Raw genomic sequence first — 27,567 nt, forward strand, 5'->3', positions numbered from 1 at the left:
AAGGTGGGGCATGGGGGGGGGTGTCAGCTGCAGGTGCGGGGAGGGACGGGATGGGGGGGAAGGAGGCCTTTTCAGGTGGGCTGCCCTGGGAGGGAGCAAGCTGAGTGGGAGGGGCCAGGGGCTTTGGGGCAGAGAGGAAGTCTGGGAGGGAGGCCCGGCCCCAAGAGAAGAAGGGGTGGGGGGCAGCGTGGGATCGCTGAGGTCTTGGGAGTCGCTGGCATCGTCTGGGGAGAGGAAGAGCCCCTCGGAACAGAAGTGTCTCTCAGGAGGCTGAGGCAGCAGGACCTGAGAGGAGGGACGCAAAGGCGGGGGGGGGGGGGCTCAGGAGGGGGAGAGGGGTGGGCCCTGAGAGAGCATCAGACCCACGGGGGACCCCTGAGGCCTCACCTGGAGTCTGGAGCCCTGGGGCCTTGGGGAGAGGGGTGGCTGGCCCCCTGCTCCGGAGCCCTGCTCCAGGTGGAGCAGCAGGGGAGGCCGGGCTGGGGAGGAGGCGGGAGGCCGGGGGAGGGGCCGGGCCTCTGTCCACGGCATTAGTGCTGGTTGGAGGGAGAGGGGGTGTGGAGCCCGCCAGGCCGCCTGTTCCCACAGCCGCCAGCGGAGCAGAGCGCTGCCATGGCGCTGGCCAGGCCTGGGACCCAGGACCTCATGCCCCCAGTTCCTCTCCTGCTGCTGCTGCTGCTGCTCTGGGCCCCTGCCCTCGCCCTCCCGACCGGTGAGTTGGGGCCTGAGCCTTGGAGGCCCTGGGGCTGGCTCTGCCCCCAAAACAGACTCCCTGGACCCTGGGGGGCTGTCCGTGTGGGTGCCTGGCTGACTGCGGGGTGCAGAGGGGAGTGCTGCTGGGGCAGCTGGCACCCGCGTGGTCGAGGGGGACTTTGTGGGGGGATGGTGGCCAGCTGTGGTCCGGGTAACAGGCTCCGTGCATCTCGGGAGGGGTGCTGTACCCTGCACGGGAGGGGGTGTTGGGGCTCGGGTGTCCTGGCCTGTGAGGTCAGCGTTTGGGGAGCTCTGATGTGTGCTGTGTGCAGGCCGGGGTGTGGGTCGTAGGTGCGTGGAAGTTGTGAGGTGGGACGGCTGTCCCGCCCGTGCCAGGAGTTGTGTCTGAGGCTCTCTGGGTGCGGTGGGCTGTATCCCAGCGTGACTTGTGGGGTTGAAGTTATCAAGTGGGTGGAACTGTGTCTCTGCTCGTGACCTGGGGTAGGGGCGGGAGACCCCAGCCCGGGGGACTGGGGTGGAGAAGAGGGAAGGAGATCCAGGGGAGCTGGGCGCCTGTCTGCATCCCCTCCATGTGTGAGCTGGCCCTGCCTGCACTGGGGGGCTCTGGGGTCCCTGGGGGGTGGTTGGGCACCTGGGAACACGTGTGTCCACTCTTGCCCCCACCCGGCATTCCCAGGCCAAGCTGAAAGGGCTTTCTGAAGCGTGCCCTGTTCACCAAGAGGCTTTTGCTTTTGTCCAAGTGGATTCCTGCACACGGGCCTAGGATTCTTCCTGGGGGGTCCAGGGACGCTTTGTCTTGGTCACTATAGCTACGGGGCCAGGACTGGGACGTCTTGCGCAGGCAAATGGCCTGGGCACCGCCACGGCTGGGGGAGCCCCCGCCTCCTCAGACTCCCAGGGTGTGGGGCCCACCCTCCACCCAGGCCCTCACCTGGTGCTTCCTCAGCCTCTCAGCCTTCGTCCCCTCTGCTCTCCGCAGGCCTGCAGCCTGGGCTCCTGAGGCAGATCTGAAAGGAGCTGGGGGCCTGCTCTCTGCACAAGGGGCATGTGAGCTGGTGCCTGTCCCCTACCCTACAATGCACACGCACAGATCACTCAAATGTACACATGCGTGTACACACACAAATCACATGTGTACACACACACACACCTGCCAGCACACCAGTTTGGGACACATGACCACGTGAACAGGTGTCCACAGGTACACGTAGACCCCCCCCCACGCGTGCACTTGTGGGCACACACATGACACGTACGTGACGTGTGCCTGCACACATGTGTGCATTCTTACTCAGACGTACATTCACATGCACCTTGCAGCAGCCTGAACACAAAGTAGATGCTACAGGAGGGAACGGACACTGATAGACACACTTCCCCCCCCCACAGCCCTGCTGGGACTCCCAGGGCCAGCCTTTCCCCCTGCGATTCCCCCCAGAGGGAGCCCCCTCTCTGCGGATCCCTGAGGGCTGGTGGGGGTGGTGGAGTCTTGAGCATTTCTGGATGCTGGACCCAAGTACTGACCGCCGGGAGGAGAGGCGCTGGGGATTGTGTCACTTGAAAAGTAGCCTCCATCCCAGAGGGGCTGGGGATTCTGGATGCCCTGGGCCCCAGGCTCTGCTGCCAAGCCCGTCAGGCCCTGAGGGGGGGGGTGGGGGCCCCTCTGCCTCAGGCCCTCTCTGCCGCAAAGGCCGGCTGGTTGCTAGGAGAGCGCCAAGCATCTCAGAGCACAATGGGGCACATCAGGCTCTCACATCCCTCCCGCTCCCCGCACACCCTGGGAGCCTGGATGACAAAGGGGTGGCGAGTCCAGCCCCAAGTCTGGCCCCTCCTCCAGCCAGAGCTGGGTGGGAGCCTGTGGGACAGAGGCAGGGCGTGGGGAACTGCACACAAGCACCCAGCATCGGGATCTGTTGAAGAGTCAGTGTTCGCCCTGAGTAAAATTTGTTGGCAAATGAATAAATAATACCATCGGCCACTACGGGGCAGACGCTGTGCTGCTGAACTAACATGAGCAAATTTAACTCTCACAACAGCGCTCTGAGGTTGACTCTGATACCTCCAGTCTACAGAGAAGGAAAGTGAGGCCCAGAGAGGGTCAGTAACTTGCTCTGAGTCACAAAGCTTATGTGTGGTGGGGCAGGGTGAGGAGGGGGGCAGGATTTCACAGTCCCCTCTGGGACTAGTCTGTAAAGTCACATCTCTTCTCTGTGCTTCTGTCTAGAGAGAGCAAACCAGCTCACTCCAAGGGTTGCTACAAGAATTCAATAAGAAAATGCAGTGGTTCTCCAACTTAGGTTTGGCATGGCAAGCCCCCCTGCCCACCCACCCCCCCGCCGCCCATTTCAAAGGACATTTTTAGACAGAAGCCGGACACCCACTCATAGTTAAAAGTGAAATAGTTACAAGTGGCCGGTCTGGTGGTGGCAGGCCCAGAGCCCCACCTGCTTGGTCTCGCCCCCATTTCAGGACGTGCCTCCATGGCCCCAGTGCTCTGAGACGATGGTTTGGGAACAGTGGGGTCACTGAGGCCTGGCAAAGGGTAGACAGAGGATCTGTGGCTGCTACTGCTGCCATTATCAACATTATGCCTTTTAACCTCGGGTGACAAACATTTTCGTAAAAGACTATTCCCAACCTTCCTGCCTTATTAGAATAAGTTAGCCCTTTTCCAATGGTTCTGCCTCAGTTGCACTATTATTCAGTCCTTTGCTTGGGGCCTTGTGCTACTAGATAAACTTTTTTTTTTCTCCCTAGGCCAAAAGCACATCTTCTGAGATCTTGGGTGGCGTCTTAGATATATTCTCTTTTTTGCCTTGTCAAGATGGGAAGCTTCACAAAACCCACCCTCAGGAAACACTTCTCATTTGTTGTTGGCCGTTCTCACTAGGCCCGTTACAAGTGCACATAGAGTAGGAGTTACTAGGCACCGAGTGAGGCCCGAAGTACCTTGGGATTGCTAGCAGCTGGGTTCTGGACAGACAGGGAAGACCATGCATTCTGCCCAGGCTGATACTGGAACCTCCACTCTCAGGCAAACCTTCAGAGATTCTGTCAGTGCCTGGGATAGGCTGAGCTAGAATGCTCTAAAATGACGATCGGTGGGTGGCAATTTAGAGTTTGCAGAATTTCACATGCATTGGGAGATATGGGCTTCTCAGAAGTCCGGAATCGATCTGCCTCTTCATTTTCTGAGGGATGACCCTAGGCAAGTTTATTAACCTCTCTGAGTTAGAAAAGCAGAAACTTTCTTAATTTGCACCCACCTTTTCCACTTTGAATCAAATGCAATAACGTAATAATAGATGCAGGAGGTGTAGCGTGGCCCAGAGCACAGAATGTGCACTAAATGGCCGCTGTTGTGAAACTCCTGTCCTTTCCATGGAGAAAATTCCCTTCCTAGAGACGGGTTCTGGGCCTTCCCAAGGCAGGGCAGCAGGTCCGGGGCGGGGTGGGGGTGGGGGTGGGGCCGGGGGGGCGGTGGTCGGTTAATCCCTCCCTTGCCAGGTCGTCCCAGGCAGCCTGAGAGGTCAGGAGGGATTTGTAAAGATAAGCACAGGCCCCTCGTCACCCTGGCAACAGGCCACGCCCCTCCAGCCTGGCCCAGAAGGCCCCTCCCCTGTCCCGCCATCCTTACTTCTCCGCTCCGCCCCGGGCTAGCCTGGCCTCCCGGGCTCGCTCCTGGGAGGCAGAGAGGCCGAGATCTGCGTTCCTTTCCAGGCCTCAACGTGCAAAGGAACCCCCAGGGCGCACGTCGCAATGCAGATTTTTGGACCCGAGGCCCAGCGGTTCTGGATCTCTGGGTCTGCAAGAGGGGCCCAGGAATCTGAATTCTTAGGCTCTGGGGTAATTCTGGAGGCTGTGGAACAGTGAAACCTGGGTTTGGGTTCCAGCCCTTCCTGGGGGACCGTGAAGTCGCTTCATCTCGGAGCCTCACTTTGCTCAAGTTAAAAAAGGGAAAAAGCCCTTTCCACCTTCTTAGGCGGATGTGCAGACAGATGACAGGGAGATGCGCTGGCCCTCACGCGCAGGTTTCTGGCGCACTGCATGCCTCGTGGGACGAACCGCTCCCCTGCCGCTGTCGGCAGGAACTCCTTCCTCCCGTGGGGCTGGGCGCTGTCCCCCGGGCTCTGTCATATGGGGTCACAGCCCACCTGCTCTCACTGTGATGAACACCTTCCCGGTCCCCCAAGGCACTGTCTCCCCAGCCTGCTAGGAAGTGGAGGGCTCTGAACTGGGGACAGAGCTCCAGACTGGGGTGCAGTCCCTTGTGTCACACAGATGAAGGGTGGTGCCTTGTCAGGCCCAGCACCCACAGCCAAGGCCCCTCAGCAGGAGACGTGATTACTGTGCTGTGCCTCCTGAGTGTGCAGGTCAAGGGACCCTGACTTTAATGGCCAGAGCCCTCACTGCAGGCTCACTGGTGCCAGGATTTCACTCATGTCCCCTTGGTGGCTCCTTACAACACCCACAAGGTGGGCACTGTTCATCCAGAACCAGCCGGGTCTGATGTCTAAACCTGTGTCCTTTCCTGAGGGAGCCTGATCAACCTCCCACCCCACCAGAGTATCTTCCCCCCCATCAGAGCATCTTACCCCCACCACTGCATCCTCCCCCCAGTCACAGCATCCTCCCCCCATCACAGCATCCTCCCCCCATCACAGCACCTTCCCACCCCCAAAAGACCATCCTCCCATCCCCCCCAGACCATCCTCCCACCCTTATCACAGTAGCTTCCCACCCCCAAAAGACCATCCTCCCCCCATCACACCATCTTCCCCCCATCACAGCATCTTTCCCCATCACAGCATCTTCCCCCATCACAGCATCCTTCCCCATCACAGCATCCTCCCCATCACAGCATCCTCCCCCCATCACAGCATCTTCCCCCCATCACAGCATCTTCCTCCCATCACAGCATCTTCCCCCCATCACAGCATCCTCCCCCCATCACAGCATCTTCCCCCCATCACAGCATCTTCCTCCCATCACAGCATCTTCCCCCCATCACAGCATCTTTCCCCATCACAGCATCCTCCCCCCATCACAGCATCCTCCCCCCATTACAGCATCTTCCTCCCATCACAGCATCTTCCCCCATAACGGCATCTTCCTACTCCATCAGACTATCCTCCCACCCCCATCAGAGCATCTTCCCCTGCCATCAGACCATCTACCTTGGGAGACCACAGTCTATAGTGATCAGCCACTGTGGCTCAGGGTGGGAAAAAGAAAGACAAGCTACCCATAAGCCCCTCAGAGAGGCCCGTGTGACCAGTCTTTGGGGAGGGGAACTATGGGCAGAGAGGGTCTGTGGACCCCAGAGCCCCAGAAGGTCATCTGTGGACCCCAGAACCCCAGAAGGCGTTTCAGACCCTCTGCCCCTCTTGCCATATGCCTGGCCCTGGGTGGCTGCCTGCCCCCCACTCCCTCTCAGTGGGCATCTGGGAAGAGTGAGCCCATGTTGAGCTGTACCAGATGCTTTGGGAGCTGGGGGTGGGTGGCTGATGGCTGTTCCCTCTCTGTGTCCACGAGTCGGTATCTCTGCCTCCCTGTCCCCCATCTGGCTTGGCCCTGGCTGGTGAGGGTGGGGGCTGGCCGGTGGAAAGCCTGGCCTGGTGGAATGTGGATGACGCCTGAGAGGCTGCCGAGCCTTATCTGGGGGTCTTCACCAGGTGGGGGAGGGGAGATGCAGGGCTCAAAGCTGTTCCGGGGCCTGGTTAGTGTCTGGATGACAACCTTGGGGGGGAGGGGTGCCTCTCGGAGCCCCAGGTGGAGGGGGTGCCTCCTTCTTGCAGAGGCACCCCCTCCCCCATGACTTATTGCATTCCTACCGCCAGTGGGCACTTGACTGCTGTCTCTGAGGCTTTCAGTTCTTCAGTACCTCGTGGCCAGTACTCAAACCGGGGAGGCTCATAGGAGGAATGACTTGCTCAAGGTCTCACAGTTTGTTGGCCAGGCTGGGATTTGAATCCAGGACTGCTTGACTTCAAAGTTCTTAGACCAGCATGACACTGACGGGCCTAAGAAGGGAGGGTGGGAGGGAGGCGGCCTCTAGATCAGGGGGTGATTCTCTAACAGAGGATCTGCTTTGTGGGGCCAGCGCAGTGGCCAGAGCCAGGAGTTCCACCGGCAGGTCTCAATACCTGCCCTGTACCCTGTGACCTCGGCCAGTGAGGGATCCTCAGAGGGGTTCCCAGGCCAGCAGGGCAGGGAGGGAGGAGGGGCGACTGCGGAGAGGGGCCTTTGAAGTCCTCCGGCTCCAGTTTCGGCTCCAGTTTCACGCAGAGATGGAGTTACCAGACCCCCAGCAGGAGCAGTGGAGTGGGCAATGGGAGGAGGCCCCCTCCTGGGAGGAAGCAGGCTGGGGACCCCCTCCCCAGGTGGGGCTGAAACATGAGGACAGACCCTGAAGCTCACAGGGTTGTCTGTTCACTAATCCTGTTGGGGAGCCGGGCATCCCAGGCCCTATTTCTCTGCCATGGACGGTCTTCTGAAACCGCTCCCAGTTCTGGTGTGCAGCTGCTTGGGACCCCATTTGCAGACCCCCGGCCCTCCCTCCATCCTCCTGTGTAGGACAGACCACTGCTGCTCCCCAAATCTGTGATCTGTGGATGGGCCTGGATTTGGGGAGGGGAGTGTCCAGGAAGTCCCTGCCTCCACCCTACCCTCCCCACTCCCGCCACCAGCCAGTTTCCTTTCTCCACAGGAACGGTGCCTTCGGAGACCCCAGGGGCCTGTGCCTCAGACCCGTGTGCTCCAGGGACCGAATGCCAGGCTACAGAGAGTGGTGGCTACACCTGCGGGCCCACGGAGCCCCGGGGCTGTGCCAGCCAGCCATGCCACCACGGTGCTCTGTGTGTGCCCCAGGATCCAGATCCCAACGGCTTCCGCTGCTACTGCGTGCCCGGATTCCAGGGCCCACACTGTGAGCTGGACATTGATGAGTGTGCGTCCCGGCCCTGCCACCACGGGGCCACATGCCGCAACCTGGCTGATCGCTATGAGTGCCACTGCCCCCTCGGCTATGCAGGTAATGGCCTAGGCTGTCCCTGGAGGCAGATGTAATGCCCATCCCATCAGGGGCTCAGAGTGTCAAACTGTGTATTCAGCTCTGACCATAGCGTAGACACCCCAGGCAGCCTGGCAGCTCTAGGGTATGGCTGCTCTTGGCCTTGCTGTGGAATCGATGCTTCTCCGGCTAATCTGGCAGCTCTGGATGAGCGTGCGAGTGTGTGAGCGCTGGCAGGGTGCCTGGCACAGAACAGGCACTGGACAAATGTTATGTCAGTCCCTTGTAGGGTTCAGGCGGTGCTGGGGGTGGAGACACCCCCAGGCATCTCTGGGACTAGAGTGCAGCTATGCATGGTTTGACTTCAATCAGACGTGTCTAGACAGCATTTCTAGCACTGACTCACAGACCCATTGGCCAGTGGCGCAGACACCATTTGGTGCCTAATCTAGTGGTTCTAGAGCGTGAACACCCCTGGTATGGTTTGGGTGGTAACCGGCGCCCCTCCCCAGTGGGTGCCCCCTGCGCCCTCACAGCTCCAGCATAGATGAGCTTGCTGATCTTGCTCCAAGCAGTAATGAAGACGCACTCCAAGGGCGTCCACTGTCTTGGGGTCGGAGTTCCCTCCTCCCCAGTAGGGTCCTGTCCCTGCCCCACCACCATCCAAGGCGAGAGCATCCTGGGCCAACTGCCTAGAAGTCAGGAAGCTGGGGACAGGTCTGGGAGCGAGGCTAGGTCTAGGGCAGTTGGGAGCCTGCAGGGTGGACACTGCAGGTTCTAGTCAACCCTGAATTCAGACGACTCTCTCTGAGGGCAGAGGGCAGGGCGAGGTCACCTCAGAGTACGGGGTGCAGACTGTGGGCTGGGCTCCAGGAAATGAGGCGTAGAGAGACGGATCTTAGCACACAGATGAAAATGAACTTTGAAAATGGGTTCTGTGCACCTTTCTCATCATTTGAGATTTCAGGTGTCTGGACAGATTAGCTATGATGTGTGAGTAGGTTACATAAAGGGCCTCTGTGTCTGTCAGTATCCCCAGTGTCTGGGCCCCCTGAATGCATTTGTGGGAATTGTCCGTGTGTGGGTGCCAGCAGGTGTGTGTGTACTCGGATGTGTGGCGCTCAGACGCTTTGGGTAAGGCGTTCTGAGTGAGTTGTGGATGTGTGAGCTGGGGGCAGCGTCTGCTGTGATTCATTTCCTCCTCCCTCCGTTCTGAGCCAGGCGGGGGAGGCTGGGATTCCAGGAGCCCTGGGCCTGGCTCCCCCTGGCACAGAGGGTGGGAGTGGGGCTGGGTCACAGGAAGGAGGGGCCAGGTTTTGTGCTCATTGGGCTGAGAAGGGGGGAGGGTTCCAGCTGGAGCCAGCTGCGTCCCTGGCTTCCCATGACCAATCCCACGTAGGGGCAGAGGCAGGGCCACTGGAGTGCACAATGAATGTGGCCTCCACCATGGGCTTGGGCAGGCCATCTCCAAACGCTGAGATCCTCCATCTCCTTTCATCTCCACAGCCCCACCCCCGAGAGCCTCCCAACCCTCTTGGTTTTGTCCAGGACTGAGGGGGGTTCCCAGGATACAGGACTTTCAGTTTTAAAAACAAAACAGGGAGTTCCCGTCGTGGCTCAGTGGCTCGGTGGTTAACAAATCCGACTAGGAACAATGAGGTTGCAGGTTTGATCCCTGGCCTTGCTCAGTTGGTTACGGATCTGGCGTTGCTGTCGCTGTTGCGTGGGCCGGCAGCTATAGCTCCAATGAGACCCTCTAGCCTGGGAACCTCCATATGGCGTGGGTGCAGCCCTATAAAAGACAAAAAGACAAAACAAACAAACAAAAAACAGTGCAGGGAAAACCTGAAGGAGTTGGTTACCTGCTCCAGCATCTCCCACCACGCTGCGTCCCTCCTGCCTGGGGTCCATATTTGCACTCTCTGCAAAAAGCCAGCAGAGCGGGGCTTCTAAAATGCAGATAGGATGGTGTGAAAACTGGTAGGATATAAGCTCAGATTGTGTTACTTGGCCCCCCAAGGCCAGACCCCAGCCCACCCCTCCCCTCTGCTCTCCCCTTGGCTTCTGACCCTCCATGAGGCCCCTGCCCCAAGCAAGTCTTGACCGATTGTCTCTCTGGCCTCTAACTGCTCCAACAGGCCCCTATCCTAGTCTAGTGAATGCCCCCTCCTTCTTCAAAAGGCTCCTCTTCCAAGAAACTTCCCTGACTCCCAATTCCCCTGGCCAAGAGCCGGCTCTTGCTTTTACAAGATCCATCTCGTTGGCACTGTTGAGCCTATCAAAATTAAAAATCGGTCCCCACTTATGCAATATTGACCTAACCCCGTCTCCTGGGCTAGACTGCTGTGAGTTCAAGGGGGCAGGGATGTCTGTGTTGTTTTAACCCCACTGCCGTTGCGGGCGCAAGAAACACCTGCTCTGGATGAACAGACCGACGGATTTCTTCTCTGGATCCTGACATTCCGCTGCTGGTCACTGTCTGGAGCGGGTTTTGGGTCAGCCTGGCTCGGCCTCTTTCGCTCTCCCTCTGGGCGTCCATCTCTCCGTCTGTCTCGGGCCCTGTTCAGGCGTGACCTGCGAGTCAGAGGTGGACGAGTGCGCCTCGGCGCCCTGCCTGCACGGGGGCTCGTGCCTGGACGGCGTGGGCTCCTACCGCTGTGTGTGCGCGCCAGGCTACGGGGGCGCCAGCTGCCAGCTGGACCTGGACGAGTGCCAGAGCCAGCCCTGTGCGCACGGGGGCGTGTGCCACGACCTGGTCAACGGGTGAGCGGGCGCCCGGGTACCTTCAGACGGGAGACTGCGTGGTGGGCCTGTGGGGCGGGGGGGTGGCACAGTGGAGGCAGGGGAGGGCCTGGGGGTCCGGCTCGCCCCTCAACTCCTCCCGCCCTCGCCTCCGGCCACAGGTTCCAGTGTGACTGCGCGGACACGGGCTTTGAGGGCACGCGCTGTGAGCAGGAGGTGCTGGAGTGCGCATCGTCACCTTGCGCACACAACGCGTCCTGCCTGGAGGGCCTGGGAAGCTTCCGCTGCCTTTGCTGGCCAGGTGTGTGTGCGCGTGCGCGCTGGGGGGGTGGTGGGGCTACCGGGTGGTATGGGCTTGTGCGCACGCGCTCTCAGTGGACGAGGCAGTGTGTGCGTTGCGGTGGTAACCTTCTTTGCGCTTCAGTTTCCTGATCTGCAAAGTGGGCTAATCATAGCACTTGCTCCCAGGCTGTTGTGAGGAGGTTAAAGGTGTAACATCCATGGAGCCTTGGCACAAGGTCCAGCACGTGCAAAGTGCCCCCTGATACTGGTAATAATAGTGACTTGGTGCTGCTGGTGACAAAGGCTGCCCTGGTCATTCCTACTCTTCTCAATGTGTCCCTCCTCAGAATATCAGTGACCATATTCGGAGCTGTTGTCTGAGCCTGGTCCTGGGCTGGCCTGGCGCAGTGGAGGGGTGCTGCCTGATGACCGCCTGTGCCTTGATCCCCGTGCACGGGTGTATGTGTGTCCCCAGGATACAGCGGCGAGTGGTGCGAGGTGGACGAGGACGAGTGTGCATCGGGCCCCTGCCAGCATGGGGGCCAGTGCCTGCAGCGCTCTGACCCAACCCTCTATGGGGGCATCCAGGCTGCCTTCCCAGGTGCCTTCAGCTTCCGCTATGCTGCTGGCTTCCTGTGCCGCTGCCCTCTGGGCTTTGAGGGTGAGTCCACCCCCTTCCAGGGAAGCATGTCTGTAGCATCCAGATGCATGGGAGGGATGCCAGGGTTGGGTTCAAACTCCTCCCTGGCCTCAGTCTCCATAGCTATTGAAATGGGCTCTCCAGTTCCAGTCTGGCTCTGAGGGAGAGGGTGGGAACCACAGCTGGGCTTCTTGCAGGGGATGACTGCAGCGTGGACGTGGACGAGTGTGCCTCACGGCCGTGCCTCAGCGGAGGCCTCTGCCAGGACCTGCCCAACAGCTTCCAATGCCACTGTCCAGATGGCTACACAGGTGTCTGGGGTGGGGTGGGCACTGGGGCAGGGCAAAGTCAGAGTTAGAGGGCCTGGGACAAGAAGGTTCCTTCTGGCTGATGTGTGCAGGCTGGATCGATGGGGGACAAGGTGGATGTGGTGGCCGAGGTGACAGATGAGAGGGCTAAGCTGGAACCTGTGTTTCGGAGGTGGGAGTGGAGCTTGAGAAGTATTTGCGTGGGACACTCTCCAGTCCTGAGGGCTGAGGGCTATTCCAGGTGGGAGTGGGAGGGGTCAGGGATGCCGGCTGCGTTTCTGCCCTGGGTGATGCTGGGCAGAGAATGACGAGTTTAGCCTTGTCCATGTGGAGTGCCTGTGGAGCACCCGCAGGGAGGTCTGGGGTCTGGGGCCCAGGAGATGCGCCTGGAACTGGGGGTCAGGGGTGTTATCTTGCCAGCTGGCCAAGGTTGTCCAGGAGAAAGTGTGAAGTGTCCCAGACACGTGACATAAAAGGGCTGGGCAGGGGCCTAGGGGCCTGCAGGAGGGATAGGGTGGTTCAGCTGGGACAGAGGAGGCAAAGTGGCTGGTGTGGGTGTAGGTGTGGTGGCGGGTGGGGAGCATCATGAGATCTGGGAGCAGTATCTAGAGAAGGATGAGTATGCTCTTTGGGGAGCTGGGGCCTGTTGGGCAGGAGTTGGCTCTGCAGAAAGCCTCTCCCTGCCTTGGGCACAGCAGGTGCCAGACACGCAGACATCTTTCTCTAGACACTGGTGAACCCGAGGAACTTCTCACGCACTCACTGAGTGTCCCTGTCCCCTCTGGAATGCCTGTGACGCTTCCCCCCACACCCGCCCGCATTCCTGCTCAGGCAGGCGGCCTCCTCTCCCTGGCACGGTTCCTGGGCACAGGCTCCCGGCCCTGGGGAAGGAGGTGGTGATCTCTGTCCCTCACCCCCTCACCTGCCCAAAGAGGCTGGGGCTCAGCGTCCCACTCCTGGGTGGCCAACCTCCCCGGGCACCCTGAGAGCCCATCTACTGCTCCCACGGGCTGAGGTTCCCCGAGTCCTGTCCCAGAAGCAGTGGCCCCCACACAGTGGGCCTGCAGCGGCATGTCCTGCCTCAGAAGGCATTTTCTGCATTGTTTTTCTTCTCACCACTGCCCCATGAGATAAGCTAAGTCCCCATCTTACAGATGAAGTGACAGAGGCTTTAGAGAGGGGGTGGCAACCCCCTCCCCACCCAGGTTCACCAGTGTCAGCGGGAGCCCAGCTCCTCCCCAAGCTGAGCTCAGCTGATGGGTAGCAGGGAGGTCAGACCTCCGAGTTCAGGGACTGGGAGGGGAACCCCAGCCGTGGGGCTGGGATCCTTGCCGCTGTCCACCCCATCCTCCCTCTGGGTTGTGCTGGGTGTGGGGGAGGCCAGTGCCTGGCATTCCTGAGCTGGCTCCGAAGGAGGCGGCCGGGCCAGGCGGGGAGCTCCGCTCCCCAGCCTTGGCGCCTGCCCACCACTCTCCGCCCATCTGTGGGGACATGCGATGGGGCTGTGGGCTCTGAGGACCTTCCTGGGGGTGTTGTGGCTCCTGGCAGGTATGCGGGGCTCGGCCTTGGGCAGGGGGAGGTGGGGCTGGCTGTCCTCAGAAGGAGGCCATGGTGTTTGTGGGCTGATTAGGGCCAAGATTCAAATTCTGGAGGATTCTGTGGGCTTGGGTTCTTCTGGCTAGGAGACATGGGTGCGGGCAGGGCTGGCCTTGGTGATTTTGTGGAGACTCTGGCTGAGCTGGGGCTGGGCTGTGGCCTTTTGACCCACGCTGGGGCCAGAGCACCTGGCATGGAAGCTCCTGAAGGGGAGCGCGAGGTGGCCCTTTCACACCCAGGGTGGGGGCCATAGAGCAGAGGGACAGAGGGCTTAGAGCCAGGAGCTACTTGAGTGCCACAGATGCATCCTCCATTTCACTGTTCTGTCCACAAAGGTCATGCCAGGTCCACTGCTGGGCACCGGTGACATAGCCAGGCCCCTGCAGGAGATCTCAGCTGAGTAAACAGATATTTTCAATACAGGGTTCTGGAGAGCTGTGCCTGGGAATGGGCAAAAAGAGTTGGGAGTGACACAGTAGCTTGGGGTTGGGAGTCAGAGAAAGCCTCCTAGGGGACTGGGTGTTTGAATCTCGGTTTTGTAGGATGAGTAGGAGTTTGAAAGGTGGGGTTAGGGAGAATGAGAGGGGGCAGTGAGAGCAAAGCCCCAGAGGCAGGACTTTCTAGGGAATGCCTGGAGGAAGAGGCAGCTGGAGGGTTGTAGGCAGCAGGGTTGAGACTTGCATGCCTGGTAGAGCCCAGCCTCTGGATCTCAAATGCCAGGGTTGAGAGCCTGGACCTTAATCAATGGAGGAACCTGGCCAGGTCACACCTTAGAAATAGATCTCTGGCTGCTTTTAGAGATGGATGGTGGAGCGGGTTCTAAAGGCTGGAGAACTAGCAGACACTAGACATGCCCTGGAGAGCTTGTGAGGTGGGAAGGGGAGATCGGAGGGTGTTTAGGGGATTGAATCCATAGGGCCTGGAGACTCACCAGGTGTGGTAAAGGAAAGAGCATCTTGGACTCTAGTGTCCAGGGACTTTAGGGGACCATGAGAAATCCTTTGGGAATTGGGAATGGGTTTGGCTGATAGAAACAGATCCCTGTGCTGAGGCAGGTAGGCTCTGGGTCAGGACCGTGGTTCTGGCCTGGGGTGCTCAGCCTTGGCCTGGTCTCTCCTGAAGGCCCGACATGTCAGGAGGATGTGAACGAATGCCTGTCAGAGCCTTGCCTCCACGGTGGCACCTGCGAAGACACGGTGGCCGGCTACATCTGCTGGTGCCCAGAGACCTGGGGTGGGCATGACTGTTCCGTGCAGCTCACCGGGTGCCAGGGCCACACTTGCCCGCTGGCTGCCACCTGCATCCCCACCTTCAAGTCAGGGGTCCACAGTTACACCTGCCGCTGCCCACCTGGTACCCATGGACCTTTGTGTGGCCAGAATACCACCTTCTCCGTGGTGGCTGGGAACCCTGTCCGGGCTGTGGTGCCAGCTGGTGGTCCCTTGGGTCTGGCACTGAGGTTTCGTACCACAGTAACTTCTGGTCCCTTGGCCACTCGCTGGGATACTCAGGACAGCTTGGAGCTGGCACTGGTGGGGGCCATGCTTCAGGCCACACTCAGGAGCCGTGGCAACAATGTGCTTGTCCTGAGGCTGCTGGACATGGCCCTAAATGACGGCTACTGGCACCAAGTGGAGGTGGCACTCCGCCTAGAGGTTCTGGAGCTGCGGCTCTGGCACGAAGGCTGCCCTGCCCGCCTGTGTATGGCCTCCAGTCCTGTGGCCCTGCCTCCTCTGGCTTCCCAGGCCCCGATGCCTGCTGGGTTCTGCTCCAGCCAGCTGGGTGGCGGGGCCTTTGCAGGCTGCCTCCAGGATGTCCACGTGGACGGCCACCTCCTGCTGCCTGAGGATCTCGGCGAGAATGTCCTCCTGGGCTGCGGGCGCCAGGAGCAGTGTCAACCTCCGCCGTGTGCCCATGGAGGGACCTGCGTGGACCTGTGGACTCATTTCCTTTGTGACTGCCCCCGGCCCTATAGCGGTCCCACATGTGCTGATGGTGAGGAACGGGCCAGGTGGGCCCAGGGCAAGGGCTGCGCCTTCCCCCAGCCCGCAGGCCTCACGCCCAGCACCCTTTCTCCCTGCAGAGGTTCCTGCTGCCACCTTTGGCTTGGGGGGCACCCTGAGCTCTGCTTCCTTCCTGCTCAACCAGCTGCCAGGCCCCAACCTCACTGTGTCCTTCCTCCTCCGCACTCGGGAACCTGCTGGCCTTCTGCTCCAGTTTGCCAACGACTCAGCAGCTGGCCTGACGGTGTTCCTGAGCGAGGGCCAGATCCGGGCCGAGGTGCTGGGCAGTCCCGCGCTGCTGCTCCCAGGGCGCTGGGATGATGGGCTCCGCCACCTGGTGATGCTCAGCTTTGGGCCTGACCACCTGCAGAGCTTGGGGCAGCAGGTGCATGTGGGTGGGAGGCTCTTCCCTGCTGATGCCCAGCCCTGGGGTGGGCCCTTCCGAGGCTGCATCCAAGACCTGCGGCTCAACGGCCTTCACCTCCCCTTCTTTCCACCGCTGCTGGGGAACTCCAGCCAGCCCAGTGCCCCGGGCAGCAGGCAGTCCTGGAATCTCACTATGGGCTGCGTCTCCGAGGATACTTGCAGTGTGAGTGCCAGGGGGAAGGGTATGGGTCCTTTCCTGCAGCATCGCTGGGGGTTAGCCTGTCCTTGTCCTGGGCAGGACAGCATGAGGAGGTGGAGCACCTGCCCGGGGTTCCACTGCTGGAGAGAGAGAGAGCAGGGTTCACTTTTAATCTCCTCTCTGGCCAGCTGCTCTTGGCCTCTGGTAGTCCCCATGCCTCTCTTCTCAGTTCTGATCTGAGACAGACACCCTGATCCAGGCAGAAGGCTGCCTGAGCCTTTCTGCAGGAGCCGCTTGGGGACAGGGACACCCAGGCTCATGAACAAAGCACCAGTCCTGGGACTAGGATAGTCTGGGTGGGAATTCTGCTGCCTCTATTTCTATTCTACTGGCTAGGTGACTCAGGCAAGGGGGTTTTCATCTCTGAGCCTGTCTTCTCTTCTGTAAAATGGGGATGACAGTAACTTCTCTATTTGTTGGTGAGGAGGTAACCTGCCTTGGTCCTCCTGCAGCCTGACCCCTGTCTCAATGGTGGGACTTGCCTCGTCACCTGGAATGACTTCCATTGCACCTGCCCTGCCAACTTCACAGGGCCCACATGTGCCCAACAGCTGTGGTGTCCTGGACAGCCCTGTCTCCCGCCTGCCACCTGCGAGGAGGTCCCTGATGGCTTTGTCTGTGAGTGTGTGCCCTGGGTGGCCCACATGGACACCCAAGCTGGGTTAGATCCCACCCTGTCCCTCAGGGGTCGGAGACAATAGACCAGGATCCCAAGAGCGCTGGCCCGGTATGGTTGAGCCACTGTATACGGGACAGTCTTTCTGGAGGAAGAGAGCACTTGCAACATTTTCAAGGGCAAATAAAACTCTGGCCAGGCGTAAGGAAGGACATTTCAGGAAGTGGGGGGAAAGCATGTGCAAAGGCCCTGAGGTTTATAAGAGCTGAAATACAAGTACAGGTAGATTGCTAGGGTCTTTGAATGCTAGGCCAGGCAGCATGGGGCTCTTCCCCAAGGACAGTGGGGAGCCGTGGGAGGGCCAGCAGGAAGGCGGTGATTTAAAAAGGTGACTGGATTTTATTAAAATGATTGCAGTGAAGACTGAGCCTCAGTGATGACAGGGCAACTTCATGGAGAAGGGAAGAAGGCAGATTTTTCAGGGGGCTCTTATTACCTGGTGTGTGATCTAGAGTGCAGGGGTGAGGGTGGGGACACGGTGAGGGAGGTCTCCCCAGCCTGGAGCTGCTTCTCTGTAAGTGGGGAGTTGGGAGAAGAGTTTCTGGGATTAGATGATGGGAGGGTGGGTGTGCCCCTCGGGGGGGGGGGGGCGGGGGCGTGGCAGACAATGTCTGCACGTCACCGCGGTGTGCCTGGGTTGGGCGTGGGCGCCTGTAGGGCATCCCCCGACGCTCTGTCTCCCTGCAGGTGTGGCCGAGGCCACGTTCCGCGAGGGCCCCCCAGCTGAATTCAGTGGGCACAACGCGTCGTCGGGGCGCGCTCTCAGCGGCCTGTCACTGGCCTTCCGAACGCGTGACCCCGAGGCCGGGCTGCTGCGCGCCGAGGACGCCCCTGCCACCATCTGGCTGGCGGTGCGCAACGGCTCACTGGCGGCCAGCGTGCGCAGCGGCCCCAGCCTGCCAGGTGCGGTGCTGCCGGCGCCCGGGCCGCGCGTGGCGGACGGCGCCTGGCACCGCGTGCGCCTGGCCATGGAGCGCCCGGAGGCCGCCGCGTCGCGCTGGCTGCTGTGGCTGGACGGCGCGGCGACGCCCGTGGCGCTGCGCGGCCTGGCCGGCGACTTGGACTTCCTGCGAGGCCCAGGCGCCGCGCGCGTCCTGTTGGCGGAGAACTTCACCGGCTGCCTGGGTCGCGTGGCGCTCGGCGGCCTCCCGCTGCCCCTGGCGCGCCCGCGGCCTGGCGCGGCCCCCGGCTCTCGGGAGCCCTTCTCAGCCTGGCCCGGGGCGCCGGCCCCGCTTCTCGGCTGCCGAGGCGCGCCCGTGTGTGTTCCGTCGCCCTGCCTGCACGGCGGCGCCTGCCGCGACCTCTTCGACGCAGTCGCCTGCGCTTGTGGCCCAGGCTGGGAGGGCCCACGCTGCGAGGCGCGCGCCGACCCGTGTCGCTCGGCGCCTTGCGCGCGCGGCCGCTGCCACGCGCGCCCCGACGGCCGCTTCGAGTGCCGCTGCCCGCCCGGCTTCGCGGGCCCGCGCTGCAGGTGCGCCGAGGCGTTCTGGGACCCAGGATCCTGGCGGCTGCCACAGGGGTGGGGACAGGAGAGGAGGCGCCCGCGGCCGGTGGGCGGGGCAGGCTAGTCTGGAGGCCAGCTGCGGATGCGCTGGCTCCGTGGGCCAGCCACATCCCTTCTCTGAGCCACCAAGCCCTTATCTGTGACTTGAGGACAGCAGCCTCCTAGAGTTGCCAGATAACATTCAGGTCGCCCGGGGAAATTTGAATTTGAGATAAGCCACGCTGTGGTCTGGGGGTGGGGGTGGGGGTGGTGGCAGCAGGGAACCCAGAGCTAGTGTTGGAGGAAAACCTAGAGGCTTTCCAACCGAGCTGCTCACCACAGATGGCCACCCCCATCAGGCCCGAGGGACGGGGCGGAGTGAGCGGGTCTTGGCCCCTTCCCTTATTCAATCTGGCTACGACTCCCCACTCCTTTTGCAACCAAGCTTATGGAGGGCGTCTGGCAGAGGCTCTATGTCTAGGAGGATGCTCTTGCCCCAGGAGAGCCTTACACTTCATCGGCTCCTCAGAAGACTCTGAGCCTCTGAAAAGCCCCATGAGTTCGGGGTGGGGGGGGCGGTCTAGAGGTTGCACACATTGTTGGGGGTGGGGATAGAGCAACAGGTGGCCTGTGCTCCACTCCTTTCACCCCAGACACCACTCCCAAGACTGACAGCAGGGTCTCTAAGAGATGGCTCTGAACTCCCTGGGTGATGATGCAGAGGCTCAGGTGGCCTGTGGTCCCCTGAGTGACCCATAGTGCGTGGGGGTGGCCAGGTCCTTCCCAGGTGTCCAGCCCCCAGTGCAGCCTCTGTGCTTTCTGCTCAGGTTGCCTGTCCTGCCAGAGGAGTGCAGCCCGAACATCACCTGCCTCAGTGGTGCCCCATGTGAGGGTGGGCCCCAGGGTGCCAACTGCAGCTGCCAGGAGAGTTTTGCCGGCCAGAGGTGGGTGTGGGAAGTGGGCTGGTGAGTGTAGAAAGCTGGGCAGAGCGGGTTTCTGGATCCCCTCTACCCAGGGCAGATGAAGTGGGGTGTGGATCCTTGCTCACCTTCTCAGCCCTCACTGTCGTCACCGTGCCAGACAGCCCACCTCTGCCACTTGAGTTCTTTCCTTCTGGGGCTTCCAAGACCATCCTCTGTTATGCAGACACCTGCTGGGAAGTGGTTGCCTGGTGGTGTTCAGAGCCCACCTGCATAAGGTCCGCCAGGGGAGGCTGTAAAAATGCAAGTTCTGGGCCCACTGCAGACAGATGGCATCAGCGTCCCTGGGCAGCTGCCTGCCTGTACACAGGCTCTCCTGGGCTTCTGATGGTGTGAGAGTAATTCTCAGTCATGAATGCTGGGGTGAAGGGGCGTGGTGGGTGATGGAGGTTACATTCAGCTTCGATCACCTGGCAGAGCCCAGCCTGGCAGAGGTGGTGCTGGGGACAGTGGATGAATGAGCTTTGATGCCTGTGGGGGGTGGGGGGTGGATTGGGGATGGGGGAGGATCTGAGGAGGTTAAGGAGCTGGGGGAGCAAGAGGCAGCATGGGAGGGAGCAGCTCTCTCAGCCCCACCCTCTCCCCTGCCTCCCAGGTGTCAGATCCCCTGTGAAGCCAACCCCTGCTTGAATGGGGGCACCTGCCGGGCAGCTGGTGGGGTGTATGAATGTATCTGCAGTACAAGGTTCTCAGGCCAGTTCTGCGAAGTGGTGGTGAGTGATGCCAGAATGGGTGGGTACCCTGTTTTGGACGTTAGTGAAATGATGTTGGGGTGGGGTGGGGTGGGGGGAGAGGGTAGTGCCTGTGGAGCTGTTCCTGGACCAGCCCAGGGGTGGGGTGGGAGTAGCAGGGAAAGAAGACTCAGGTCCCATCTACACCCCCGCCCCCGGAGATATTTTCACTCCAGGGAGAGCCTGGGGGCCCTCACCATCCCTCTGGGGACCACAGCGAGAAACAGTTGGGCTTTGCCAAGTCCAATCTGGGATCGGGATTCAGGGCCCACAAGACTTTGGAATCCTGGTATTTAGGTTGGTGGTACAGGAGCCTGAAATCCCCCGTGATTTCTGAGTCAGGATCCTAGAGTAGGAAGATTTGGGGTGCCCAGGATTCTGAGTCAGAGGAGGCTTGACTGCTGTGAAGGCAGCCCTGACCCAGGAGGCCCAGCTGAGGGAGGGGCGGGAATAGAAGGGCGGGCGGCTTGAGCTTGAACCTCCCTCTGCCCCCTCCCCACCAAGGGGCAGGGCGGGCTTTGCAGGCCCAGGCCGGAGGGAGCCCAGAGTGGGCGGCGCTAGGAAGCCTCCGGAGGAGCTTTGTTCTCCACTAGCTTCTGGCAGCCCAGGTCATAAACCTAAAAATCCCCTCTGCTTCTGGGGAATGTTTCCTTTCAAGTTGAACTTTACAGCCTCTGGCTCCCCTAACCCCGCCTCCTCCCAGAGAGGAAGTGGCTTTACAGTCCCCCAGAAGTGCCCAGGGCTCGAGGCTGGGGAGGGCCCATTCAGAGCAGAGACAAACTTTTTTCTACAGCCTTGGGTACCTTTTTCAGAGCTGGGTGCTGAGACTTGGGACCAGGTCACAGTGGGCTGAGAGGTCTCATGGGACAGAGGGAGGGCTGGGGCTTCAGAATTCCAGGTCTGTAGAATCTCTGATGGGGCATCTGGGGTGGCTGTGAAGAGGTGGAGAGGTCTTTTGGGGGGTGGGGACAGGCCCTGGTGGATTCTGGGCCAGGTCACCCTGCCCCAGCTCATGCCCTGCACAGGCTCCCTGCTACTGCCTGAGAAGCCTCCTGCTTTGGGGTTAAGCATGGTCTCCACAGATGCTTAAAAAGACTAGAGCACCCTTTGGGATCAGGTGGGATCAAGCCTCATCATTTCAGATTGGATGAGTTTATTGAGAGCGGTGGGCCGCAGGGCTGGGCACCGAGGCCTGGCTTGGCCAGGTGAAGGAAGGCCCTTCGGCTGGAATCAGAGGCTGAAGGGTGGTGGTATGAGCTTGGCATGGGCCTGGCACGGGCGGCAGAGGAGAACCAGTCCTGGCTCGACACCCACTAGTCCTGTGCCTGGGGGAATCTGGGCGAAGCCTCTGTCTTCTCATCTAATACTTGTCAAGTGCTGGCCCAGCAGGCTCTGCTCTGCGCTTTGGGCCATAACAGTGAACAAAATAAACCAAGGATTCCTGTGCCCACACAAGGAGGTATCCTCGCTCCCGTGAAATTACCTGAAATCCCATGCCTGGTGCTGAGCTCCTACTGGGCATTCAATAAATGTGTGTTCTCTCCTCCTGGCCAGAACCCCTGGGTTGTACAGGAATTCCTTTGCAGTGGCTCTGATAGGTGGCTCCCAGGCACTTGCTTGCATACTGCTGGGGCCAGGTCTCTCACTACTTCCCAGGGAAGCCTGCCCCAGGGATGCTTTTCTCTTCTCCTCTGAAGGGCCTGGGGGTCTCCCTGCCTCCCTGGTCTCAGGCGTCTCATCACATCTCTTGCAGAAGGGCCTGCCACTGCCGCTGCCGTTCCCACTGCTGGAGGTGGCAGTGCCTGTGGCCTGCGCTTGCCTCCTCCTCCTCCTCTTGGGCCTCCTCTCAGGGATCATGGCAGCAAGAAAGCGCCGCCAGTCAGAGGGCACCTACAGCCCCAGCCAGCAGGAGGTGGCCGGAGCCCGGCTGGAGATGGACAGTGTCCTCAAGGTGCCACCAGAGGAGAGACTCATCTAGGCTCATCTGTCTGCAGCTCCAGGACCTGTGAGGTCGTCAGCTTCCACCTGGAGACCCAAGGAGCCGCTTCCAGAACCTGCAAGGAAATGGCTCGCCCCTTCGGGCCCTGGGGAGCTGCTAGGGGGCCCAGGATGCCTGCTGGGGGAGTGTTCCCTTTGCTGGGAGCCCCTGCCTCTGCCCTGTTGTGGACTGAGGGGAAGGGGTGCACTCCGGGAAGCAACGAGGGTCCGGAGAGGTTGTGGCCATTCTCCACCCGACCGCTGGGTCTTGCCGTGGCAGGGACATGGCTGTGCGGGGGGGGGGGGGGGGGCACCAGGGGTGCACATGATGAGTTCAGGAGTGAGTGTGTGAGTGTGTGTGTGTGTGTGTGTGTGTGTGTGTGTGTGTACCTGGGACTGGACCTGCAGATACCAGTGTGTTACGGATGGGGCTCATGGGCATGTCCAGATCTTTGCTGTGTGTGCACATGGGTGCAGGTGACCCCGCAGAAGGGCGGCTGGGCTGTGGGGACACTAGTTCTCCCAGAGGCCAGGCCAGGACTTGCCCAAGGACCAGAGCCCCAGGTCTGGCAGCCTCTCCCACCTCCAGAGGCTGCCCCCCTCCTGGAGGCAGCTGGAAATCAGTGGGCAGCGGCAGGACATCAGTCAGGGGCTGTGAGCTCCTGGAGGCAAATCTGCCCCTTCCCTGTGCCGCCCGGAGCCAGGTTCGGGGACACAGACCACAGGGCAGACCTGCAGGAGCTGTGGGGGTGTCTGGGCCCTTCTCCCACCGGCCTGTCACCTGAAGAAAGCAGCCCTGCCTACCTCACAGGGGACTACGGGGATGGGGCCCTGGAAGTGGCTGAAGTTGGGTCTGCTGTGAGGGCTGCCCAGGACATCCTGTTAGGTGTGGGGAAGGGGCACGCTCCCTGAGGGGCAGCAGGGGGGCCAGAGGGTGATGAGGACTGAGGACACCCTCCCTGCCCACCTGCGGTTCTCCAGCTCCACCAGCGCCAGCGCTGTCCTCTCCAGGCTGCCTTCCTCTGCAGACCAGTCACCTCTATGTGGCGTCGGGAGGACTCGAGGAGAGGACTTGCAGAAAGCCCTCAGGATTGTTTGCTGAGGCGGGTGCTCAGCAAACGTTGGCACCGCCTCTGTATCGGGGTTGGTCCTGTGGACAGACACACATGAGGGCAAGAATCGGCCACCTTGCTTCCAGTCCCTTTCCTGGTGAGGCCCTCACACTGGGCTGTCTAAGCCCTGGGACCTGGCTGAGGGCCTGGTCTCTGAGCTTCCGGTCCCTTTGTCCCTGACCTGGAGATGTGCCCTTTGGTCCTTCCTGTTTCTCGGGCCAGCACCTCCTGTGCCTAGGCCAGGAGACCCCTTTCCACTTCTAGATGGGAGGCTGACCTTACCCAGCCCCCGCTGGGGTCTCATCCAGCTTTCAGAGGACAGGAGTCACATCAGAGGTGGAGCCTTGTGGTGACAGAGGGGCAGGGGCAGGGGTGAGGCTGGGGACTCAGCTGAGGCTGGGATGGGAAGGGCCCTGGACACTAGGTTAAGGGGGTACTTGGTCCTTATCCTGTAGGAGGTGGGACCGCCTATCCCCCAACTTTCTCCATGACTCTTGGGAAAGAGAGAGGAAAGTCTGGTACCAACAGCTTAGCCACAGCCAGTGCCTTGGTTAGTTTATTAAGTCAGAGATTTGGCAAACCCATGGTCTCACAGAGCCCTAAGAAAAGACCTCCTGCGTGGAATCCCAACATAGGAAAGCTGGGCTCTTCTTTGGGGAGCGCTGAGCTGTCCTAAGGTTCATTTTCCAGTGCAGCCTGGGGAGGGGGACACGGCCAAATGATGGGCAGGTGGGGGGACTGGGTGTACCCAGTGCCCACTCTGGATGCTTGGTCTGGATTCCCTCCCCAACAGAGATAAGGGAGGCGTGACTTCCAGGACTCTGCCCTGCTCATGAGGTCTGTGGGGGTGAAGTTCCAGGTGTCCCCTTGCACGTGTTGTCATGGGGCCTGGGTGCCTTTGACATCATTGGTGACCCGCAGCTCTGCTCCGAGGACCTGGCAGGCCTGTGCACACCTGCGAAGCCCCCCCATCGCCCTGGGTGCCATGCTCTGCTTGGGAGGGGAAGGGGCTGAGCTGGGCTCAGAGGCCTGAATGGGCAAGGCTTGGGAGTGGGCCAGGAGTCAAAGCCTCCCCCCACAGCTCCGAGCCCCAGCCTCTGCCTCTACAAATGGGGATGCTGCAGCTGTCTGAGGCCTCCCCTCCCTGCAGAGCTTCCTCAGGACACAGGGATACCAGCCTTTTCCCCAAGAAGATTTTATTGAACGTACACACAAGATTCATCCTTGGATTTGCAAATTCAATCCAGCAAGTGAAGAGACAGCAGTGCCCATGGCGCACTGGCCACCAGCCCCCAGCACAACCACCAAGACTTCGGGGTGGCCTCCACTTCCCTCAGGCCGCCTGGTACCTCTTGTCTTATACCCTGCCCCAGGCTCTGCCTCCCTGCGGGGGCTGCTTTGTCCCCAGGGGGGCTCAGGAGTCTGCCCAGGACGGGTGGATCTGGAACCCCTACTGAAACACCTGAGCGTCCCAGAGGTGCCCACGTGGCTCAGACATGACACGGCTCCCTACTTCCAGCAGCCAGAGGACACTGCCCAGATTTAGAGAGAAGACTGGCCTGAGGGGCTGTGACTGACTCAGGAAGGGTCTGTGTGCTAGGCAGGCCCTCCAGGCCTCCTCACCTGCGTGTGGCTGGAGGTCTCCTAGCCGCCCGCCGCTCAGACACTGACAAGGCTCCTGGAGGTACGGGGGCCTCCAGGAGCCCCTTGCCCCATCAGACACCTCTGAGACTGTGTGTCTGACCATTCACAAATAGGAAATGAGAAATCAGGACGAAATGCTCACAATTTCCTGCATGTCTCAGAGGGTTGTTTTCTTAAATGGTGGGGCCATATTTTAACTTGGTTTATTGAAACTAGTCAATCTCAAGATTCATCAAATCAATAAAGGAAAAAGGAAAAGAAAGATAAAAGAAATAATAACAAAACATTTCAATTTAGCTTTGGTGACATTGGCCTCAGGAATTTCTATGCTGGCAAGAACCACAAGGTGGGTGGGGAGGGGTGGTTCTGAGCCCCCCTCCTGCCTTCGGGCTGCAAGAAGGCAGGTTTGCCTGCTCCTGTGGGGGTGGGACTGGAGTGGGGCTCAGTGCCCTGCCCACTCCTGCCCCAGGGAGCTGGGCAGCTGGGCCTCCTGTGTCAGTCTGTGCCGTTAAGCTTGGCCTTTGAGTTGGAATCCGAGTGCCTGCTTCTCAGCTCTACCCCTGCAGACCGGCTCTACAAGAGGCTGAGCCGCACCTGCCAGTAACTGGAGACCAGGAGAACCCGCGGGGACCAGAAGGCGCGTGCTGAACAGCAGCCTGACTCCACCTGGTGCACTCAGATTTACCTGATGCAAGTTTGTCTTCTATGAATCAGGGTTGCTGGTGCTCCCGGCCCCCATGCAGGGCTGGCCGGGGCTGGGCTTGGCTACCATGAGGGACCCAGGGATCTCTCAGCCCCCAAATCCCTACCGAGCCAGGAAAATGGAAGTTGGGGTTGGGGTGAAGACTCATGAAAGAATGAGTGTGCATATTGCTAGAGGAGGCTTGGAAATGCCTCGGCAGGTCAACCCTCAAGCCTGGGAGGAGGGTTCTGAACTTCAAACTCCAAACTGCGTGTCTCGTGCAGACGAGCTCACACTGAGGGTCCCGCTGACGCCTGTGCCCTTCGAGGTGGGGTGTGCAGGGCTGGGCTGCAGCTGGGGCAGGAGAATGGGGCTCGGGAGGAGGCATCCTGAGGAGCCTCGGGACTCCTGGTGGGCAGTTTCCAGAGGGAAGGTGGCTGGGACATGGCCTGGGGCAGTTGTTGGCCCAGCTGACCTCTTTAGTGCAAAACCCAATCAGGGGTGCAGGGGAGGGGGTGGCAGGGCGGGACAGGTGCCCGGGAGCTGGGTCAATTCCCAGGCCGGAACTGGTGCCATTCTCCAGAGATGGGCAGTGTGGAGAGGAGGAGGGGCAGCAGAGAGGGGTCCCATCCCTTCCCACCAGCAGAAACTGGGCAGAAACAGAGTGGCAGGGGAAGCGGGGCCGGCTAGCCTCGTCCCCAGCCCTTGGTGCCTGGCTCACTCGAAGGTCTCCCACTGCTTCCTGAGCTGCTCCACCGAGCCGGGGGCTGGGGCCGGGCTCACATCTTGTTTGGTTTTCCGTAACAAATCCTCAAAGGGGTCTCTGGCCTCTCGTGGAGCAGAGGGCTGCAATGAGGGCTCCAGGCCCTGGGGGTTTCTGGGGGGTAGGAGTGGGGGGTCTCCAGGCCGTAGGGCCAGCCCTTGCTTGGGCTCGGCAGCCCTGGCGCTTGAGCGGGCCAGGGGCAATGTTCGGATCCTTGAAGGGGTGACCGCTGGGGGCCCCAGGGGCTGCAGGGAGTGGGCACCCATGGGCATCTGGCCGAAGAGGTTGGGCATGGAGAGGGCAGACAGGCTGGGCTGAGACCTATGTGGGGCACAGAAGCCAGAATTGGACAGTAGGAGGCTGGGGGCAAAAGCTGGCCCCAGGGAAGTAGGAGGGATCCCGAAAGGCCCAGCTGGTGTGGAGACCAGGGGCATGGTTGGCAGTGATGCTGGCACAGGTGGGACAAAGGGGTTGAGTGATGGTTGTGGAAATGGGGTGGAGGTCCCCATGGGGGGAAAGCTAAATTGGGGGGTAAATGGGGTGGCTACATTTGGGACTGTAGGGCCTGGTGGAAGGGTACTGCCTGACCAGGCTGTGTTAAGTGGGTCCAGGAGGGCCAGCAGGGCGTCGCTGCCCGTGCCCGCAGCCCCTGGGGCCAGGCTGAGTGGCTGGAGCAGTTCGGTGGGGTCTTGTGGGGCAGCAGCGGGGAGGAGCCCGGAGAACGGGGCCAAGCCCAGGGCTGCCCGCTTTTCCCGCTCAGCCTGCAGCTGCTCCGAGGAGAAGTCACCGAGGGCAGCATTGGCTGCCTGGAGCTTGGCCGGGCGGGCAGTGGGGGGTGGGGGCACGATACCCAGCTCTGGGGTCTTCCTGCCCTGGGGCCGGGGGATGGTGATGCTGCCCAGAGTTGGGGTGGGCACCTCCTCCTTGTCGCTGGGGTTCAGGATGCCGTCCCGGTTCTGGGGCCTGCAGGGCAGGGCTGGGGAGTTCCCAATCAGGGCCGAGGGCTTCTCAGGAGAGGTGGCCGGAGGCTTGCTGGGGATGGCCATGTCGTCCTGGCCCAGGCTCCAGAGCTTGTTGTACGGGTGGGCAAGCTTCAAGGCTCCTGGCATCCCACGGCTCCTCTCGCTCCTGCCCAAGTCCAGCCTCTGTCGGAAGGAAGGAGGGAGGCAATCCCCACAGGCTGACCTGGGACAGACTGGAAGGCAGCAGCGCCCCTCCCCTTCCCGCTCCTGTGTGCCAGGCGGATGCTAGGACAGGGGGCCCAGGAGTGTGGCCCATGAGCCCCCTGGGGCCCAGAGCAGCTGGGGGCTCAGCCCAGGTCAGCAGCAGAAACTAAGTGCAGGTCTGTCCAGACTCCGAGCCAGGCTTTTCTCACTGTGTGGCATAAAAGGGCTCCAGAGAAAGCCCCGTCTTTTCACGCCGGCGCTGCCAAGTAGTTTCAGGAAAACGACTCTACTGGCCTGATCCATTTTAACTTTGCCAAGCGTGTGGGCACTTTCAACCACCCATGATCCTAAGAGGCCCGGACGAAGGCATGCTGACTGCGAAGGAAACAGGAGGACCGGGCTCAAGTCCCACCTCTGCCACGGATAGGGCC

General features: G+C 60.8%; 3 protein-coding genes across 65 annotated transcripts in view; 1 reads left to right on the forward strand and 2 right to left on the reverse strand.

Annotated features, from left to right (window-relative positions):
• Nucleotides 1-10,779, reverse strand: part of LOC102165127 (uncharacterized) — a 44,679-nt gene extending 33,900 nt beyond the window's left edge. For 8 of the 11 annotated variants that reach the window (XM_084996739.1, XM_084996733.1, XM_084996736.1 and 5 more), the window contains exon 1: nt 388-563. In XM_084996739.1, coding sequence (XP_084852865.1) covers nt 388-531 — 144 coding nt within the window. In that variant the 5' untranslated portion in view covers nt 532-563. Of the gene's footprint in view, nt 1-387; nt 564-9,588; nt 9,676-10,139 lie in introns of those variants that run through there. The other 3 variants (XM_084996702.1, XM_084996711.1, XR_014827695.1) reach the window with 3 other exon arrangements.
• Nucleotides 548-24,809, forward strand: CRB2 (crumbs cell polarity complex component 2). Of its 7 annotated transcripts, none has more exons than XR_014826898.1 (13): nt 548-712; nt 7,424-7,747; nt 10,294-10,489; nt 10,630-10,769; nt 11,226-11,411; nt 11,588-11,701; nt 14,417-15,289; nt 15,378-15,886; nt 16,375-16,540; nt 17,286-17,501; nt 18,909-19,025; nt 19,657-19,774; nt 21,546-24,809. XR_014826898.1 is itself a non-coding variant. In XM_003122155.7 (13 exons), exons 1-13 carry the CDS (start codon nt 613-615, stop codon nt 21,768-21,770), a joined length of 3,852 nt encoding a protein of 1,283 aa, XP_003122203.4. In that variant the 5' UTR covers nt 548-612; the 3' UTR covers nt 21,771-24,809. The 7 variants fall into 7 exon arrangements, 4 of the variants coding, with proteins under 4 accessions (XP_003122203.4, XP_084851588.1, XP_084851586.1 ...); XR_014826902.1 differs by having other exon boundaries at nt 17,286-17,401; XM_003122155.7 differs by having other exon boundaries at nt 17,286-18,069.
• DENND1A (DENN domain containing 1A) overlaps nt 24,061-27,567 on the reverse strand; it is a 520,477-nt gene continuing 516,970 nt past the window's right edge. For all 47 annotated transcript variants that reach the window (XM_084995758.1, XM_084995669.1, XM_084995751.1 and 44 more), the window contains one exon: nt 24,061-27,115. In XM_084995758.1, the coding sequence (XP_084851884.1) occupies nt 25,925-27,115 (1,191 nt within the window). In that variant the 3' untranslated portion in view covers nt 24,061-25,924. The remainder of the gene's footprint in view (nt 27,116-27,567) is intronic.

This window comes from Sus scrofa, chromosome 1 (assembly GCF_054392235.1).
Source record: "Sus scrofa isolate SSC_HxYL_T2T_F1_AM1 chromosome 1, Sscrofa_HxYL_maternal_Yorkshire_Landrace_v2.0, whole genome shotgun sequence".
Taxonomy (NCBI): Eukaryota; Metazoa; Chordata; class Mammalia; order Artiodactyla; family Suidae; genus Sus; species Sus scrofa.

Excerpts from the sequence above, each read along its gene's own strand:
- CRB2 (XM_003122155.7), top strand. The coding sequence starts at position 613 with ATGGCGCTGGCCAGGCCTGGGACCCAGGACCTCATGCCCCCAGTTCCT. Across the intron at positions 713-7,423 it reads TGCCCTCGCCCTCCCGACCG|GAACGGTGCCTTCGGAGACC; the intron begins GTGAGTTGGGGC and ends CTTTCTCCACAG. Across the intron at positions 11,412-11,587 it reads CTGCCCTCTGGGCTTTGAGG|GGGATGACTGCAGCGTGGAC; the intron begins GTGAGTCCACCC and ends GGCTTCTTGCAG.